This window comes from Dromaius novaehollandiae, chromosome 20 (assembly GCF_036370855.1).
Source record: "Dromaius novaehollandiae isolate bDroNov1 chromosome 20, bDroNov1.hap1, whole genome shotgun sequence".
Taxonomy (NCBI): Eukaryota; Metazoa; Chordata; class Aves; order Casuariiformes; family Dromaiidae; genus Dromaius; species Dromaius novaehollandiae.
This window is the reverse complement of record NC_088117.1, coordinates 2,968,070-2,983,751: the sequence shown is the minus strand read 5'-3', so window position 1 is coordinate 2,983,751 and position 15,682 is coordinate 2,968,070. Positions and strand designations below refer to the sequence as shown.

The 15,682-nt window shown below is 45.8% G+C and overlaps 1 protein-coding gene across 2 annotated transcripts; it reads left to right on the top strand.

Moving 5' to 3' along the window:
• Positions 1 to 11: 11 nt before the first annotated feature.
• C20H9orf43 (chromosome 20 C9orf43 homolog) lies at positions 12 to 14,672 on the top strand. Of its 2 annotated transcripts, none has more exons than XM_064523604.1 (14): positions 12 to 71; positions 826 to 906; positions 2,453 to 2,675; positions 3,776 to 3,935; positions 5,353 to 5,452; positions 6,748 to 6,810; positions 7,623 to 7,756; positions 8,283 to 8,379; positions 9,160 to 9,281; positions 9,917 to 10,079; positions 10,769 to 10,883; positions 12,111 to 12,256; positions 13,267 to 13,390; positions 14,147 to 14,672. In XM_064523604.1, the coding sequence occupies exons 3-14, from the start codon at positions 2,513 to 2,515 to the stop codon at positions 14,440 to 14,442; spliced, it is 1,683 nt and encodes a 560-aa protein (XP_064379674.1). In that variant the 5' UTR covers positions 12 to 71; positions 826 to 906; positions 2,453 to 2,512; the 3' UTR covers positions 14,443 to 14,672. The 2 variants fall into 2 exon arrangements, with proteins under 2 accessions (XP_064379674.1, XP_064379673.1); XM_064523603.1 differs by lacking the exon at positions 12 to 71 and adding an exon at positions 339 to 381.
• Positions 14,673 to 15,682: the final 1,010 nt, after the last annotated feature.

Below are 15,682 nucleotides of genomic sequence, written 5' to 3'. Positions count from 1 at the left end.
CCCAGCGTGCAGCGCGCCCCTTCCCGGCCTGCCCCGCGGCCGCCGCGCGCCCCGAGCGCGGCCGTTGCCCGGTAAGCGGCGCCCGCCCGCTACCGAGGAGGCGGGGGCAGCTGCGGGCGGCGGCCGAGGCCCGGCAGCGCGCTGGGCCCGGGGCGGGAGCCTGGCGGCGGGCACGGGGCACGCGGCGCGGGCGAGGCGGGGCCGGCGCCGGGGGGCGGGGCCGGAGGCCGGCGGGGCGGGAGGGGGCGGAGAGGGGTACGCACAGGGGCGGGGCCAGGAGCCCAGTGGGCGGGGCTGGGTGTCGTGGGCGGGGCTAGGAGCGCCGTGGGCGGGGCTAGGGCGGCAGGGCGGGGCGGGTGCCTGCAGGGGCGGATGGCGGGAGTAAGGGCGGGGCAGTTCGTGGTAGCCTGAAAAGGGGGGGGGGGGGGGCGGGGGCAGTTTGTGGGAGCCCTGGTTGGGGGGGGTAGGGGCAGTTTGTGGGAGCCTGGGGGGGAGGGAGAAGATAGGGGCAGTTCATGGGGCTCCAGAGTGGGGGGAAGGGGCAGTTTCTGGGAGCCCTGGTGGGGGGATGCAAGGGGCAGTTGTGGGGAGCTGGGGGGGGCGGGGGCAGTTAGTGAGCCCCTGAGGTGAGGCAGCAGGGGCAGTTTGTGAGACTCTAGGGCAGGGGATGGGCAGTTCTTGGGAGCCTGGGGGGGTGTAGGGGTGGGGGGAGCTTGGAGGGGGGGTGAGGGGGTAGGGGGTGAGAGCCTGGGGGGAGGCAGAGGCGGTTGGCGGGAGCCATGGGGCAGATGCACGACCCACCTGACAGCTTCTGGCCTCTTGCAGCGCCCATGCGGCCACCACCTTGCCCAGCCACGGCTCACCCGCGGGCCTTCGCCTTGCTGGGCGCCAGCAGCGAGTCTCGGGGTGAGAAACTGCTTCGCTGGCCCTGGAGTGTGCCCGTGGCATGGGGCCTCCTGGCCAGCCTGGGCCTTTGGGCGTGAGGCTGTGCTGAGCCTGCACGGGGGCCCGCAGCTAAGGCATCGCTGCTCCCCAGCCCTGTGTGTGTAACGCCGAGCCTCAACTTCTCTTCAGTTCATTTCATAAGTTTTTATGCCTTTCGATAGCATGATAAAGTAATTTAAGTAAATGCAGGGCAATAGAAGGCAGTAGATTAATCTGGCACAGCGCCAGAGGTGACTTTTGAATTTGGGAGTGTTAACTGTCAGTACCTCTTTCCTCCATACAAAGCGTACATTTTCCAGCAGTAGTTTGTGGATATTTGTGAGACAGGGTTATACATAGAGGTTAGAGCTTGTTTTGGACCTGATGGTATTTCGGGAATATTACACAGTGTTTTGAGTATGGAAGGGTCACACCTGAAGAAAGGCTTGTGTGCCTGAGAATGTGATTGCGTTTCCAGTTATACTGGCTGGATTAATAAAAGCTATCGCCTGTATGTACAAATCATGTCTCTTGAGTCTCATTTTTAGCACATTTTAATGTATTCTACTGTTAACCGTATGGACATTTAGGGGCGTGCAGAGACAAGATGCTGTAGTAGGTGTTGGATTAGTTTCTAATGAAAGTAATGACAGATTGTAACCGGTCCATTTGTAAGCGTAATAGATGGTATTAATGTTGGCTCTGAGCTGGCAGTCAACTCACTGCTCTTAGAGTCATTAGAAGCCATTGTAGCTTGTTTTGTTTTTTATTTTGCCAGAGGGCAAGGTTGTCTTTTGTACACACCTCTTCTAATTTGAGAAGAAAGCGAGGTTATGTTGTTTTCTGGTGAAGGGGGTGGACTGGAGTAGCATCAGAAATGGTGCTGGCCCAAGGCCAGAGGTACAGCCCAAAGCCCCTGCTCTCATGAGCCTGTTCTAGACACCTCTCGTCGTGAGGAGGTGTATATCTTTCTGATGTGATGGACTCTCTTCTTTCTTGGATGCTTTGATCCGCAGTGAAATAATTGATGTAAAAAGGTGTGCTTGTTTTTAATTACAATATCTAGAGGGTTGAAGCTGTATCTATTAAAGTAATTAACTTGTGTTTTCTTTGAGGCATTTAATGGAAATATTGTCTCATACTTTTTTGCTTTTCCATGCAGGCTAGGGTAACCAAAGCACTCCTTTTGTGTCACTGTAATTATGCCAAAGCCACAAATAGAAATTATTGTACCAGTGTAAAACATAACTTGCAGTAGTGAGCTTCACTACTGCAGATCACATTTTACATGTTACATGTTTTACAGGTTACAGCTAGATGAGACTAGAAAGGTATTACGATATAAAAGCTCTCGATCTACAGGGTACAATGCCAGCTTGTCATGACTTAGGGTAGATGTGCCTGAGGACACCCTGTGATCTGATCCCTCCTGCAATTTTGTTATTTTTAACTTTATTTTTATACTGTATACATCTTCAAGTTTGTTTTCTTCTGCTGAATTAATATGCACTAATTTTCTGTTTTGCAGGGTATTCGAACAGATGATACCATCTTGCTGCTCTGCCTTCGTACTGGAGTGGCTGCAAAAATGATGACTGCAGATGTAAGCCAGTGGGATGAAACTATTTGTGATAAGGTTATCTGTCAGCATCCACAGTGCTGGGATACACTGAGGAGGATTGAAGAGGGACATCCTCGGATCCGTTTAAGAAATTCTGACTCAGTTTCTAGAATGTTTTTGGAAAGTGAAGGTAAAGTTTTGGTTAAATTCTTATTTTCACAAAAGAAGGGAAAAAAACATTCTTACATTTGAGATAACTAACTTGAAATCCTAGTGAAGTCAAGGCAATTTTCAGTTTTCACATTAGGTAGCTAGTGAGGTTGAAGACTGTTTATAGACTTTTAGATTTTTAAAGCTGGAAGATTGCCTAGTCTGACCTGTATATTGTATTCATGCCCTTCAGTATTCATCTCAATAGCTTGTTCAAATAAAGCGTCTCTTCCCTGAGGTAACTAACCTTGAGTGGCTGATATCAAGAAAGACAGAATCTATTACTTTCCTTGGCAGCTTGTTTCAACGGCTTCTTGTAAAATTTAGGTGCTCAAACTCCAACACGCATTTTTCCTTAAGTATGTGTCCGTAAGACCTCACTCACTAATAGATTTCATTCCACCTGAAGAGCTCAGCAGCACGCTTCAGGAAAATCTTTGTAAGTGAGGTTTTGCATATCAGCTGCTTGGAGCTTGCTGTGTAGACTCATTGATGACTACTTCCTAGTGTTTGCCTGTAGGTCTGATCTCCTGTTTAACCAAGCGATTCATCAGTATTTGACAAATCTTGCTGTCATCTTTGGGTTGCTATGGACAGTAATTAAGAAGAAAGTTGTTATGTTACTATAATTCCTCAAGATATGCTGTACACAGTGGTCTGACAACGTGCCCTTCTCTCCTGTGGCTTCACAGAGCCCTATAATGGGGACTCTGAGCAGCAAAGGAGTTGACTGGTGGTTGATGTTGCCCTAACCTTCATGCCCTTAGAATGAAGAGTTGAGGGTTTGCAGGGCTCATGCAAGGCTCAGCAAATGCTGTGGTGTGGAAGGTAGTGATTTCTTGCATTTTTGACACTTGAGCCCTACAAATGTGATCTGCACATACAGAAGTTCTCTAAGAATCACAGTTGCTATAAGGTGAATTATTGTTTCCTTAGCTGGAAATTCTGTCTACTATTCAATGGGGTTAATACACCAATGGAGCTGTCATCTTCAGTGGCAGTAGATAGTTATTAAACACTCCACAGTTCTTAATTATCAGAGCCTTGATGTTCCCCTTGCATTTGCTTTATTTTGTTTAGATGAATTTCCAACACTGAAAATAGTAAACATGCCCCCCAGCCAGTCTTTGAGAAGATTTGTCAGATGTTCCAAGTGTCACAGAACTTTCTCCATCTCTGCTGCACCCTCTCTTCTAAATCCTGTGCTTCAAGAAAGTTCAGATGAAGATAGTACTGTCAGGTGAATTGCTCTGAATGTCTATCTGTGAGTTTTAATCCTGCAGTAAGGGTGGGCAAGAGGATGATAGCCTGCTTGTTTTTCTCAGAGCTCACAAAATATTAGGTTCAGCTGTAGTGGACACAGAGCTTACAAAATGTTGTTTGTACTGTGTAGAACACACTGTTAGCAGTAATGCTTTTGAGTCTTACTTAAGTTTATTTCCTTGAAAATGATGCTTCTGTATCATTAAGACCAAATAAATAACAAATTTGAAGTACAGGTTATTCCTGTATAAATAGTCACTGTGGAGTACATATATGGTCTCTGTCAGTACTGAAGGCATATTAAGATAAAATTCTTGAAGAAACACAAGTCCTAATTAAATTTGGGCATACAGCAGTGTAGAATCTGGTCATTAGGCCTTGAACCTGCAAATAGCTGAATATGTTCATAACCCCTCTAGGCCTGTGAGTCAATTCACACCTCTTCCCCCTCGTTAGTGCTAACTGCATCCACCCTAAACTGCTGTGGAGCTATTCACAGAGTAAGTTATCACAGAGCATGAGTCAGAGGGGATAGTAAAGAGCTCCAGGCCAGGCAGGTGCGTGTCCTATTAGCTCACCGTTCTTAACAAAATGGAAGGGATGAAATGCTCACAAAGCTGAAGGCAGGCACATAGCTACATAGCTCAGATCTGAGTGGCTTCCCATGGTGTGGGATGTTATTACAGTATTTGTTTTTACTAGTTGAAATTTGTCATAGACGGGCCCTTGCTGGTCTGTGTTCTTTTCTTTTTCATTATAGAAGAAGGATGAATTTTAAATGTGTGATGGTATCCTCTTTTTAAAGAAAATGAGCTTTTATTCTTTATGCTTCTGTCCTGAAACTTAGCTCTAATATCTCAAAACATTCCTGCTTTCCTTTCCCTAATATAAATAGCCTAGAAACAAAGAGGAGCCCAGTTCCCAGTGGAATGCATTGGCAAATAGATGTCACTCACACACTCCTCTTCCGAACTCAGGTCTTCTAAGGTTAGAGCGTCTCTGACTAAGGCTTTCCAGTCTAACTGTTTCATCCTCAAAGCTTAAACCACTCTAGCCATCACAGTGTCAAAATCAAAACTGTTTCCTAGGGTCCCTTTTACTATAAACTGATTCAGTGGTTCTGATTATAAAAAAAATCATCGGGCTAAAATTCTACTGATTGAGATGATTTTCCCATCTGACATGGGAATGATATGAGCATAAATTATTTGTACACAGACAGAATTAAGGAGGTATTTCAGCTGCATGGACCAGCTGTTCCATTAATGCTGGCTTTGTTAATTCTCTTTGGAAAGTGCTTTGAAAGGAAACCTGTAGGGTAACCTCTGATTTGCTTTTCATGCTGCGTATTTGCATTTGTCTCACCATGAATCTCATTTCTATTTGTATTCCAGTTCAGAAAGACCTATTTTCCCAGGCTTGAACTCTGCAGCAGGGTTAAACGTTATCTCACCTAGACAGATGAGCTTCATGGTCTTGAATAACACTGGAAAAGTGAGTGTTTTCAGCTTTGGGGGAGACAGGTCAGAGTGGTTAAATGTGTGTCTGTTTGTTTACTGAAATTTGTAGCACATCCTTAAATTTCTAGAAATCAAGCATTGATGCCTTTGTATGGAGCACTTAGACTCATTCAGAAGCATAACCAAGAAAAATAATATCTGTCAGAGCATCTGATATTCAACGATTTGTATTGAATAACGCTAGATCATTCGGTGTCTTTCTGACTACTGCAGAGATTGGAGCAGTCATGAAACTATATCAGCAATGACTGGGTATGCTCAGCTAATTATTCAGAATGCAAATGAAACCACAGAGGTGGCTTAAAGGGGCCATATTAAGGCTGAACTAATGGTGTGCCACTACCAAAATGGGATGACTTTCAATGGCAGTAAGCTGTCAGACCTGCTTGGCTGTAACATGTACCTTCATTCTTTAGATGTGGTTTCCTGACCAATTTAAGCAGATCTTAATCCTCCCTCCTCTGAAAGAGCTTACTGCTGGCCATGGGCTTCTACTACTTGCTCTAGGAACTACTGCTAGCTCTAGGAGTATGTGACTAGGTTGAGCTGATCCAACTGAAAAGTAATCTTCCAAAAAATCATTTGTTTTCAGTCAGATCTATGCACTGATCCAACTCCTTCTATGGCTACAAGATGTGCAGTAAAGTAAAATAGGCCCTGCTGTGGTGGAAAGTGCTCTGTGATATAGAAGGCTTAGAGTCAAACCAGACTGATAGGTAACCACAGCAAGGAATAACAGAGTCGCTATGGATTGAAATTCCAAGCCTATAGAGGAAGCATGTAGTTGTACCCTGCTGTGACATTTGCCCAGTCTGGAATAACTTCTATAAAGGAAAAAACTTAGCATCCTAGAACTCTGTGGCCTGCAAAAGAGCTGATGGAGGCTGGATATAACAAAGGTTTGTAAAAATCAGGCATAGCATGGAAAATGTAGATGGAGGCTAAATTGTTCACTGTCTCTTCAAATTCAAGAATTAAGGGGTCAAATGATGATAGGAGCTGGTGAGTCCAGAACAAACAAAAGGATGTTCACACAGTGTATAGTTTAGCTCTGGAACTCTTTGCCACAAGATGCCATACATAATAAAAGGGTTCAAGTTTTAAGGGGAGACAGGACAAGTTTATGAGAGAGAAATCCACTGAGGGTTACTAAATACCTGGAGACCAATTCTGGCTCAGGAAGTCCTTGAATTGAAAATTGCTGGGGGGTGGGCAACTATCCTGGGAAAACGTTTCGTCTGCTTGTTCTATTCTTATGTTCTTCTCTAGGCATCACCTTTTGACCACTGTCAGAAACAGGATACTGAGCTACGCAGACCTTTGTTTGACCCAGTACGTCCGCTCTAATGTTATTATGCGCAAGCATGAGAGGAGACACGAGGGAGCAGTCAGGAGCGTATGGCTGGGGTGAGACAGAAGAGGGCTGCCCTGTCAGCAGCAGGCTGCAATTAGATTAGCTTAATCTCAACATGAAAATGCAGGAGAACATAATGCATTTTACTTTCCAGTTGTGCAGACTAGAAGTAGGGTTTCACCAGATGTTGGAGCAGATCTCTACCAACAAAAAGGGTAGCTCAGCCCCTTCCATTGTGCTGTTTCTAGTGTTTGATCTTTTTCTCCTCGCCACGCACCCCGGCCGTGTCAGTTTGCTATGCCAATGCAAAAAGCAGTTACTTTTCTGCTGGATTAGTGAGCTGAAGCGGCTCATGAAGAAGTTGGATAGTGCCGGACCCTGGTGAAGCACCAGGGAGCAGAGCCTGGGTGTATGTTGTCGGCAAGTTGATGGAACAGCTCAACTATCTCATGCAAACATAGCTTCAGACTGTGCATGCAATTCAGCTCAGGTGACAGGCAGAAACTTTTAAAGCTGTTTTAACTTAGTCCATGTGACCATACTAAGGCAAAAATCGTAATTCCCAACAGATCTTTTGCTGTATTAACAACCTAACTTTTATGAGAAGTGTCACTGAAAATTTTAATAACCGGGTTAATACATCATTTTTGTTGCATTAAAATAAATCAGCAGTGGCATAATGCTTAACATTTATCAAAACACAGTAATCTGTATCAACACTGCAGGCTCAGAATTCACTCAAAAAAGGATACCTCTAAAAGTGTCTAATTGTACCATGTCTGTATTCTAGCTTCGAGTGTTTCATTTTCCTGAGATAGCTCCTCCTAAGCAGGGTTACTGTTCAGAGAGTGGAAATCTGATTGTTAAGTGGGTCCCAAATAAACATCGAAAAAGTCAGAAGCCTGGACTGCAAGCAGTGTCAGAGTGAGTAACGTATACACGGAGGTAACAATTGCTCCCAGCGCAGGGGAGCATTGTATCGCGGCTCTGTATGCAAGCCAGCAGAGGCTGAGCATCACAAACGCGGAGATCAGGTAGCCCCACTATTCGCACAGGAGTTGCTAAGTGGTGGCAGTGGTTCTTGTGACCTGTGGGACTAAATAACACTTGTCCAGGGATTGTGCTACCTCAGCACTTGCTGCTGAAGTTCTGGCCCTTCATCCATTGTATTTGGTTTTTTGCGTATCTTGCTCAGCACACTTAATTCAGTGTCTGTGTCTCTTTGTGACCTAGTTGTCTAGACTGCCTTCTTGATCAATTGTAGCAGGCCCTAGGACTGCTGCAGAAAGAGAACTGGATGTTAATGTAGCCAGACATCCTCTAATGGTACTGGAATGTCTCACAGTACAACTCGTTGCTAGTGTAATTGAGGGTTCAGAGTGCGTGGGGAAGAATGACGCTGTGAGTTTACATACTGCTCATACTGTGCTTTTGTTCTGCTTTTATTCAGGTTAAAGCCTGTACGACAGATATGTGTTAAAGACCTTCCCTCTGAAAGTCTCAGTGACCTTAAAGAAGTGCAGAACCGCAGACAAGGCGCTGACATGGTAAGATTTTGAGGTGTTTGTGTAATCTTCCTAGATTAGCTCTATACCTAGCCTGCTGTTATTCTGTAGACTAGAAATGGCAAAAGTGAAAAAGAAGAAGAAAAAATATTCTGACCCACTGGTGCTAAAGAGTCAGTATCTCCTCTCAGCCTTCTGAGAGTAAATTAGACTGGGCGCCATGTTCCTGAGGATAGTCCACAGGTTGCTCTGATTGCCAGTATCATTTGTGGCTGCTGTTTCCACTGTATGGTTATAAAGAGTGGCAGGGGGATGCTCTGCCAGTCCCTAGAAGAAAAGCTTTGCACAGGAAGCTTCTGCGGTGACCAAGAAGCATTTCTGTGCTTTCAAAGGGATCACTTCCAAATGAACTGAGGATGAAAAGAGAGATGGGGTTAAAGATCAGGGTAGCTGGAGCTGCAAAGGGAACTCCTCATTTGTCCTTGCTGCAAAAAGCAATACATAGTGGACATCTGAGCTTTGATTTCTTTTTTTTTTTTAACGTTTATCAAACAGTAGGCCTTTAAATGAGATGTTATTTGACACTGGATGGGACTGATTATGTTGTGTTCATGATTGGACTACACATGTGAGTTATCCCAGTCTCTTGCCTTTGGGGGAAAATAATCAGTGTAAGATGGGGCATTCTGTTGCTCTTGGATAAAATGCCCAGCTGTCTGATTTCTCCACTAGGAGACATTTTCCCGGAGAGGTAGCCATTAAGGGGACGACTTAAGCATTCCAGGCCTGCCTGTGTTTTACCATAACTGTTCTCTTCCTCAGAGAAGAATGAAATCCGGGAAAATTCCTGCAGGAGGCCAACCCAGTCTTGTATATCCAAAGAGAAGCCAGATACTTAGCTGCCCATCCGAAACAAAATTGCTTCTAAACTACAAAACTGAAGGGTAAGCCATTTTGTCTGAACTCCTCATAGCAATATGCTCTGACATTCAAGGGTTTTTAGTCCCTGCCTAATCTGCAGTGCTGCAATTGCACCTGCAGTGACTGCAGAGGCAGTGCATGGTAGGGCAGGTGGCTTGACTGGCTGCCTTATCCCCTCCCTGCCCCTCCCTGAGTGGGTCAGCTCCTGATCTCTGGAGAGAGGTCTGCTCCTGTGCTACTGGTGCTGAGGCTGGGGAGAGGATATATGGAAAAACTTATATGGTGAAGGTTGTGGGGAGAATTCCTGAAGGCAAAAGTGTAACAAAGTAGAGGGAAACAAAGAAAATTTCTTGTGCTTCTCTTCTGTTCAGTCCAAAGATCTGTTTTCTCTTGAATCCAACCAGTCTAAAAGCTGCCTGGCTGACAAGGTAGAAGGACAAAGAAATTTTACTAGCAAGTATAAAAAGACAGCCAAAAGTTACATATTAAGACTGAATCCACAAAAGCTCCAACAGACACTGCTTATATAAGACTTCATTCTACTATTTTTGTCTCGCTCTCTTCCTGAGTTTAGAGTTGCTGACTTCAACCTTTCCTCTCTTTGGTGCCTTGCTTCTTGAACCAAAGCAATAAAAAAATCTTTCTGCTTTGTTTTTAGTTTTGCAGACAAAGATGGGGTACTGAGCCAATCTTGCCCTGGACAGCTGCAGATTGCAACCATAGTGGAGCTGCAAGATGAGGGTGGCCTGAAGCTGATGAACAGGCCGCCAGGCTTGTCTCATGCCAAACCAACATCATTCCGTCCTTTGCTAGTGCAAAAGGTACCTGCTGCATATAAGCTCTGTGAGAAAGTGAGGGTCTGCCTGTCCTGAGCCAGTACAGAGCAGGGAGCTCCATGTCTTCTGGGTATCCTCTACTGTGCTTCCTGCTCTTGGTTCATGTAACCTTGGGGTCTTTTCAACAGACGTGACCTTTGGAGCCCCAGGCCTACTCATGTTGCTGTTTAAGGACAGAAAAAGGTGTATTTCTGTCTTTAGCAGTGAAACACAGCCCTGACTGCATTTGACCCTCTGCAATTGCTTTGTCAGTGATGAGCACCCTTTTGTGAAGAAATTCTCATGTTTTCTTTGCTTGCCATAGTTGTGTTAATTCAAAAAGTTGCTAAGATCATGCACCTGATTTTTCACTTTGATCATATTACCTCTTCTTTTTGCATCCTTCCACTGGTTCATTCTTTTCTGTGATATCAAACATAAGAGCTCATCTTTTGTTTCCAGGCCTGTCCTTTTCAAACTAACAATTGAGTCTTAGAATATCATCTCAGCATAGAGCTATGGAGGCTGAATAGGCAACTTTTGGGAGCTGGGAGGGAAGCAAGCGGTTCTGGAGGGGTCAGCTGGGTCCACGTGGGGCAGGAGGAAAAAATACATAATAGTGATGACTACGGCTATTCAACTGTGTGTGTGTGTTTTTGTTGTTTGTTTTTTTTTTTTTTTTCCCTGCTGGCTAGGCTCCAGTAATGGTGAACTTGAAAGAAAAAAGCACACAAAGAATCAAAAACAGTCAGTATCTGAAGAAACCAACAAAAATTAAAACCAGACCAGGTATTAAGATAAAAACTCCAGGTATACCTTTAAGTACTTCTACTGCATATCTGTACTTCAGTGTACTAGGATCTTTGTGAACTCTAGGGAATACCTTTTTTTTTTCCTCTTGCAAATTCCTTTTTAAAATGTATTATTAAAATTTTATGCATACACTAAGCTGAAAAGAGTGTTCCCTATAATATATCTCTAATGATTTGCAGATTTGCAACCTGAACCTTACATTTCAGCATTTCCTTTTAATTTTTGAAGGCAATCAGAATACAGAGGTTAGTGTTCTGGTTTGCAGCAGCCATGTGCCACCAAAACAATGTGGTAACAATCAGATGTTTGTTAGTGGAAATATCCAAAGAAAGGCTCTCTGGGTTCCTGGTTCAGATATGAAACCTTTAATAATAACTTCTAATAATACTTTTAAAAGTATGTATCCAGTCATAATCACTACAGTTTCAGTTTATGACCGCTGTCTTTTGTTCTGCCGTGCACCTCTAGAAAGTGTCTGGCTCTGCCTTCTCAGTAACTTCTTGTAGGTACCAGAAGGCTGCTGTTAGGTATTCCCAAAGCAGCCTTTCTTCCAAGCTGAACAAGCCCAGTTCCCTCAACCCCTTCTTGCAGGGCATGTGCTCCATGAGCACTTTTAAGTGGGTTGGGTTCGGGAACCCAATTTAGTCAGCCAAATCTTGACTCAGCCCAGTATGTCTCTTTGCCTATGTTTCCCTGTCCTCGTGAGGGGAAAATACTGAAAATAGTCTCAGATGTTACTAGGAATAGGTGTAAATTCATCCAGAAGCACAAGACTGAATTGCTCCCTTCTTGACTGAAAGGCTGTGGTAGGTGTGCAGATGGTGTTCCTACTCTGTGGGTGTTTCCACAGTATTTCTGGACTGTTGGGTATCTGGTACCTTCCAGCATGACTGTGATCCTTTGTGTCTCTGGTTTATTCTCTGTGCCATGAACCTCATTGAACACTTCAAAGGGCTGTGTCAGGGCTGAGGGACAGCACATAGCGGTTTAGATGTGCGTAACCCCAGAGGAAGCATCATCAAGGCAGGTGTAGAGGGGTGCTATGCGTGTCCCCCCAGGAGTGCTGTGTGGCTGTGGAGCATGGGCCCCTGTATCCAGCCTGAATTCTTCTGGCTGGTAGTGGTGTCGGTTTTTCCCCTGGTTACAGAAAGGCTTTCTGAGCTAAGAGCTCATTTAAGGCATGGCTTTGTGGAAGGGCTGATCAATCTGTTCTGTTTTGCGCAGACAGCATGCCCTTGTGCCTCTTTTCAAACCTGGAAGAACAGCCTGACTGCTCAGGTCTGTTTGCATTTCCTGCTGAGTTTCTGCAGTGCTGCACACGTGGTGGCCCTGAGCAGCCCCCTGCCCAGCCGGATCTTTCACCCAAAACAGTAAGTGCTAGACTGAGTTGTAACTCGAACTGGAATCTCAGTTTTCCTGTCTTGCCTGTCCCTGACTTTGTGGCTTAAGCAGAGCCCTGTAACAGCTCAGGAAGCATAATCCACCTAGGTCTTTAGCTGGCCAAAGCAGGGCATTTGCTAAGAGCGATCACCCATGTATTTCTGTCATGCACATTATCAGGAGCAATTGCAAGAGGAAACACCGCCAGTAGCTCAAATCTCAAACCAGATGGCTCCCCTCTTTGTACTGCTGTCCTTAGTGCACCTTAGTGCATGTTCAGTCTTGGTCCTGAATCCCTGTACTGTGTATGCTGAGCTACTTAAGAAAGTAACAAAGGAGAAATGGTGAGTGTAGCCTTTTTTCTGTAGGGGTTTCTGGTTCAAGAATAGTGTGTTTTCTATTCAACAGCCAGCCCAGAGGAGTTAATTCTCTAAGCCTTGAAGGTATAATAAAACCTGGCACGCAGAAGGAACCTAGACAGCAATTATTTCATTTTAGTGTCCTTCAGCACAAGGTTAGGACTAAAGAAAATGCCTGAGCAAGTTTTACAGCAAGCCTGTGACTTCGTTTCCTCAGTGTCGCTGAGCAGTCACCGCACTCTGCACGAATCTGAGCTTTCCCACCCTCTCCTAGCAATAAGTAACTAAAATGGCTCCTTTCTCTATATCCTCTCTGAGATGCTAACATCACCTTTAACCTGGCTTTTTATATGCTCATAGCTTGGCCAGGTGGAGCCGAACTGACTTTCCTATTGATGAATGAATGTGTGGTGAAGGTTACCCTAGGTAAATCAGATCACTGTAGCTGTAGGCTGGATGCAGCAATGCATTGAGAAAAGCAAGACACTGCTGAGGGAAATTGTGCGGCTGATTCTCCTCCTTGCTGCCCAGTGCAAGAGTCCTGCTGGGTCTGCTCCCAGCTGCTCACCTATATGGCTCTGTCCCACCCCAAAAAGGTACAGTTTCACTCTGATATCTGCAATATTTGCACTCCTTTTCAGCTCGCGGAGGGCATGCATCACGGAGGGGAGAACCCTGTGGCACAGCTCGTGGAGCTCTGGAGAAGGAGGTCTTCTGGGAAGTCTGTGCTCGGCAAGAGCAGCACAACAAATCTGGTGTCCCAAGGTGAGTGATGCTGGTGCTGCTGTGTATCTGGAGTGCAGTAGCCAGGGAGCAAACTGGGGTGTGGGAAGGGCAGGGCAAGTGCTTCTCAGCCAGTGTGCTTGGTCTCTCTGGGGGATTGGAGCACTCTTTGCTGATTGAGTTGCCTAAGAGATTAATGCTTCCTTGCCTGATAGGTGATCAATCTGTTGTTCACCAAAACATGGTGCAAAACCAGTATTTTATAAGAAAATCACTCAAAATGCCCACACTTCAAGAATTTGCTGGCCTGTGAAAGGATAGCTGTGCTGAGCAGAGGCATGGAAGGAGCAAGTGTGACACTACTGCAAGTTTCAGACTAAATATTTCTAAAGACTTGGTATCATACTGGACATTACTGCAGAAAGCATGAGGACAGGTCAGAGACAATGGACTAAGTCCAGCAGGCTCACTCCAAACTTCTCCTGAACTTAAGGCATGCAAATTTTGTCTTGAGAAATGGAGCTTATATCATGAAATATCAAGGATCTAAAGCTGGAGCATCCAGGATAATCATCCAGGGTCCTTGGTAGTTAGCGGAGGAAGAAGCTAGCGTAGCCACTAACTCAGACCTGCCTTTGAGAGCCCAGGATAGGTGAGAAGAAGTCCATCTGTCATGGTTTCCTCATGTTCTGTGCTCTGGGGGCATTTTCTTGTCCTGTCTGATTGAACCCAAGGCCTGAAGCACTTCAGGGCAATGCAGGTCCCATGTCATGTCCTCTTCTTCTATCCTCTGGCCAGGTGTTGAAGCGCACAGGCAGCCTTTGACAAGAAAAGGGAGCCAGGACAACATATATAGGCGCAATGTGAGTAGGGAGGACGCTGCACGGACACTGTGCTACATCCAGGGAGTCCAGTATCCAGGCAGAGTAGTTCCACTATGCAAAGAGGAATTTGAAGATGACCCTTCCTACAAACCACTGCCGCCGCCGCCACCTCCTCCTTCTCCTTGCCTACAGGAGGACTATGATGAGGTTTCTTCAGAGAGAGAATCCCCTCCCTTTGAAGGCCACAGCAATCAAGACAGTGTTCTCTGATAACCCTTCATCAAACAACGGCTGAGGGAACCTGTCCTGACACTGACCTGCTCCTGTCTTGGCTCCTATCTCAGCTCCTGTCTCACCTTGCGTTTGGGCCCCATCCGCTGTGCTTCCCTTGCCAGCCGCAGGGCAGGTGAAAGAAGCAGCCAGGCAGTTCTGCAGTCTCTAAATGTTCAGGACAGGTAAAAATCTCTGAGATCTGAAAATAAAAGAAGAGCTTCTCACCCTCCCACCTGTTTGTGCTGCTCATTGGCTTCCAGAGAGGAGCTAGTCTATAGAGCAGCTCAAATACACAGCACAGCCTGGCCACAGCTGCCTTAATATCCTGCAGCAAGAAAAAGGCGCTTGCCCACCACCTCCGTAGGGCAGACTGGCACAGCAGGCCAGGGCTGAAGCACTGTGCTAGTTTGGGGAATGAGAGGGGCTGAGCAGAGACCACCCCAAACGGGAACCTGTGGGAGCAAGCCTTGGCCACAGGTGCTGCTGTGGGAGGAGCCAGGCTGCCTCCTGGGCACATGGGAGGTCCTGCTATGGCACAGAGACTGGGCAGGCAGGATGTGGGCATGGAGATGAGGTTCCTGTCCTCCTCCTGGTAACTGAAGACAGCAGAGCGAAAGGGGTTTGTGGTAGCAGTGCCTGGAGTTTTCTGAAGAACAGAGGTAAAATGTATTGAGCTCTCAAGGCATCCTGGAATCCAGGGAGACAGAATGGGTCTGTCATCCCCTGTCCCCACTTGGCTCTCCAGCGTGCAGGTGAGCCCAAAAGCTGTGCTCTTGGTGGATCTCTTGGGGGCACATTAATTCCTCTGCCCTGCTGCCTTACTGATCACAGACCTGCAGCTGCACCCAGAGCCCTTCCTTGGGGATCCTGCTTTGTGCCTGGCTCTCTCTGCTCTTGATCTAAGTTTAAAGGCTGGTGTACTTTCACTATGGAAGTTCTCTCCACTTTTTTAGCAGTGGGGATAATAATTTCCAGCTTGAGTTTTGTAGAAGCAGCATCTATCCCCAAGTTTGTCCCCTTGTTTGTCTGCTTTCCCTTTTGTTGTTTATAGTTCATGCTCTATCTCTTGGCCTGAAGTATTCAAACATTTGCTTCTAAAGCATGTTTCTCTCCAGATAATGCTTTCTGATCCCTTCTGTTTTTTCCACATGCCTTTTGAACTGCTGTGGGGTTTTCCTGGCACCCCAACCATCAGTGCTCTCAGTCCCTTTATTATCACTTCCTATTTTATATGATA